We start from the raw sequence: 3,936 nt of genomic DNA, 5'->3' as shown, positions 1-3,936 counted from the left end.
CTCGAATGATTTCACTGGAACATCACGCATTTTGGGACGAATCTGCAGTGACGAGTCTATTGTTCTGCTCTAGACCGTACATCGTACAAAAAAAAGCAAACAGAAAAATCAAGTAGAAAACGCCTCGCTTCTGTTCCCATGACAAGGACCAAAAAAAAACCCCTAGACGGTTAGAACCGTCGGCACCCCCTTCCTCCACATCAGCTTCCCGCCGTGCTTGCTCTCGAAATGCCTCGACACATTGTCGCGCCGGCCGCGGTGCGCGCAGCCCTCGAAGGGACACTGGCGCGTCTCGGAGCGGACGTTGTCGCGGGCGGCGACGTCCTTGTGGCGGACCTGCAGGTGGCGCTCGAGGTCGCGCACCTGGGCGAACTTGGGCGCGCTCGGGCAGTGCGGGCAGGTGAGAGACTTCTTGTGGACGCGCTGGTGCTGCCTGGGATGAACGGTCAGCGGGATTCGCACGAGAGGGGGGCTGGTGTACAGGGATGGCATGTGAAGAGGAGAGATGGGGTGACATACTTGAGTTGACTTTCTTTCTTGAATGTCTTGAAGCAGCTGTCGGCCGTGCAGGCGTACGCGTGACCGGAAGTGTCCGACTCGGTGGTAGAGTCGGGCGACGTCGTAAAGGGAGAAGCCGAGTTGGTGGAGTGGGTGAAGGGTGAGTTCGTGTACGGTGATGCATCGCCAATGCTGAGAGGGGCGAAGAAGGACTCGGCGGCGGGGAGATTAAAATCAAAGGACGAGTAGCCGAGGGCCTGACTGTCATCGACGATCGGGAAGAGGAGGGGGTCGTTGAAGTCAGGGGTAGGAACGACGGGTGTGTTGAAGTCGAAAGCACACGGGTCGCCCGTGTTTCCGTTTGAGGGAAACACCTCTAGTCCGTAGCCCTTGGCCAGCTCCTTTTCGATGAAAGCATCAAACTCGATGTCGTCGCTGAAGTCGCCCTCCAGGATCTCAGAGAGTGGGGACTCGAAAGCGGACATGCCATGAAGGAAGTCATGGACGGGCAGGCCTGCGCCTGACGCCGCCCATGCGCCGTGTCCGTCCATGGTGGCGGTATTGTCGTCCACCTCGTAAAAGTAGTTGTTGCTGCTTCCGCTGGGAGATGCGAAAGCCATATTGTGGTTGTTGCTTGAAAATCAGAGGAGTGTTTGCTGCTCTGACGTTCCGTCTCTGTGCTGATTGCTGTGTGATTCGTTTGGTTTGATAGCGTTGGTTTGGTTGTGGTAGCGAGGCTCAAGACACCTAGTTTAGATGTCCAGACGAGAAGTTTTACGACGTACTCAGGTCACTTGCCAACCAACAGTCAAACACCAGAAAGAGTCGCAACAGCTCGTCAGCCAAAGAGAGGCAACGTCGTGGGAATCAACCGCCAGCTGGCTGTCTTCCCACAATCGTACTCTGCCACGTTCATTTGCTTCGAGAAGCAATTGTCCTTGCCGTTCATGACAGCCAATATCGAGACGACGTTGGCAGTCATGGAGCAATAGCCGGCGTAGGTGGCGACTATCTTGGCCATGGCGACAACCAGGGGCAGTGGCAAGAGATTGCCGGATTGTTGATTGAGGCGCAAGCGCTCGATCGATTCGGGCCCAGAGAAAACATCGGACTCGTTATCTCGGGTCGAGACGGGCTTTGTATCATCAGGTTGAATCTGACTGATATGCTCGCCAGTCATGGTGCCTGTCGATGTATCGAAGGCGCCGTCGTCCGTCTCGTTGTGCGGTAACATGATGTCGTGATTCTCGAGGACATCCTGAGACTGCTGGTAATTCTGCATATCAGTATAGGGCTTGCGCTCTCCTTTGGTAGAGCCAATGAGCTCGACAGGATCAAGAACGAGGTTGCTCGTGCCGAGGCATGTATTGAGCGCATGTTCTGTCCACTGTTGACGAAGCTGATGGAATCGTTCCGACGCTTCGCTTACCAGCGCATGGCTTCTCCGTTGAGCATGAATCTGCTGCTGCTGCTGCTGCTGCTGCTTCTGCTGCTGCTGGAAGGGGTCAGTTAGAATTCTGGGTTGCTTTGCTGAATCTCAGCCGTAACATACCAGATTCTGCATCAAGGTCAGGATAGCGAACACGAATTGTGGACGGTTTGCCAGGTCAGAGACACGTCGCTCCTCGCGACATGGAGAGGAGTGACATGGGAGGGGCTCGAGGGGCGATTGACGCTCCGAGTCTGTCTCCTGAGGTCGGCGCTTGGCCTTTTGTCTCTGGAACTGCTGGACTGCAGCGGGAGTGACAGTCGGTGCCGACTGAATTGGATTCATCCCATGGAATCCCCGCTGGTCGACCAGAGAGCGAGATTCGGCACAGGGAGGTCGAAAGCTCCTAGTGTCCGCAGTCTGGCGGGGGTCACGTTCCGCTCGGCGAGATGGCCGTGGACGTGTCGGAGCCTATCCATAAGGAGGCGTGAGATTGCTCGATAGATTCGAGCAAGTCCTGATATCCATTGTGACGAATTTCCATCGAGGCGTCAGGAAAGAGGCCTGGGAATTGATTGTATGCCTGCGATGTAAGTGTGAGAAGCTGCACGATAGTAGTCACTGCCGGAAGATGGCTTACGATGCGAACAATGCAAGACGCGTGGGCTGGATTGGTGGAGCAGTAGTTGTGTCAATGATGCACAGTCATGGAGGATTGAGCAGTTCCGACGAATTGATCTAGAAAGATGACTGGGGCTCGGGTCGAGTGATCGGTGCTCTGTGTATCCAGAATGTCTTGACGACTTGAATGTGAGATGAGGGGGGCGGAGTTGAGAGAGTGAAGGTGACGAGAGTAGAAGAGTTGAGGTTTCGAGATTCAATGAGCGAGTTGAGGGCGGGTGCCTGGCTCTAAAATGATCACGACAACAGGTGCAGATGGCCGTGATTGGCTGCCTTACAATTGGATGCCTCTGTCTTCGAGGTGGAGTCTGGGGATGCGGCGAAGCTGTGGAGGGCCAGTCAGAAGCGCCCGTAGGAGCGGCACAGCCTGCGCTAAGGTGAGGCCAAAATCGATACCTGCAGTTGCACTGAAAACAGGTACTGCCAAAAGGTCTCTCGACGAGGCGTTCACAACGGCCTGCCCCGCTTCGATTTGGCCTCTTTTTTTCAGCAGCCCAGCCAGGAGTCATCCGGGCCGTGAGTGGATCATGACACTGAGGACTCATTCTTCTTTTTTTGCATTTCTTTGATCTCGTCTGCTTCTTGCAATGCCGATCATGAACTGTCTGCAGTGCGATTTGGCATCTCGGCGCAAAGACAATCGAGTTGGACTCGATGACTGAGCCCGAGTAGGCCTTGCGGGAAGGAAGAGGCGACTTAGGTAAGCGTCCTGGGAAAATGCCTTACGACGCGCAGTGGGCATACGACCCCTGACGAGGCATCCCTATAGCGCCTTTCCCCTCGTCGCGTCTTCCGTCGCCAGCCTCCACCGATAAACACAGCCTCCGCCTTCCAACGGAACCATTGACAGCCATCGAGAACCTCGAGTCGCTTTCCAAGGTCCATCGCCTGCCACAACTACCGCAGAAGTTGTGGTATCAAGAGGGGATCGCCAGCTGATGCATACAGCCCACCCTTATGCGTCAGCACGCGTCGTCCTTCACCAAATGAGGCTAACCAAGCAGGCAAGCACGCACTCTCTTGACCCAGAAAGGATGTAGAACGACAGATCTTCCCGAACCTGCCCACGAACGCCTTCGTGACCACCGCCGTGGGTGTTCGACGCGTCAAAACTCGGTCCTCCCATCACGCGCGTGAGCCAGCCAAAGTCGTCCTACTTCAGTGTCAATTTGATCTGGTCCCAGCCCAGATATCTCGCAGCAAACGCTGACGCCAGATCTCGCCCAAGGCACTGTGGTCCTCGTGCATTTGGTAGCGACAGTCTAGACATCGGGCGTCATAACCAGACACGACCAATCCATGGTGCAATCAGGAGTCTCGCTGCTTTT

At 55.4% G+C, this 3,936-nt stretch overlaps 1 protein-coding gene across 1 annotated transcript; it reads right to left on the bottom strand.

Annotated features, from left to right (window-relative positions):
* Positions 1-162: 162 nt before the first annotated feature.
* On the bottom strand, positions 163-2,272 carry VDBG_07254 (predicted protein; the record flags this gene model as incomplete). The annotated part of the gene is made up of 4 exons (XM_003002637.1): positions 163-433; positions 520-1,098; positions 1,401-1,993; positions 2,051-2,272. The coding sequence occupies 4 exons, from the start codon at positions 2,270-2,272 to the stop codon at positions 163-165; spliced, it is 1,665 nt and encodes a 554-aa protein (XP_003002683.1).
* Positions 2,273-3,936: the final 1,664 nt, after the last annotated feature.

The sequence above is a fragment of the Verticillium alfalfae genome, genomic scaffold (genome assembly GCF_000150825.1).
Source record: "Verticillium alfalfae VaMs.102 supercont1.9 genomic scaffold, whole genome shotgun sequence".
Taxonomy (NCBI): Eukaryota; Fungi; Ascomycota; class Sordariomycetes; order Glomerellales; family Plectosphaerellaceae; genus Verticillium; species Verticillium alfalfae.
The sequence above is the reverse complement of the archived record's forward strand: the minus strand, read 5'-3'. Positions and strand labels throughout refer to the sequence as shown.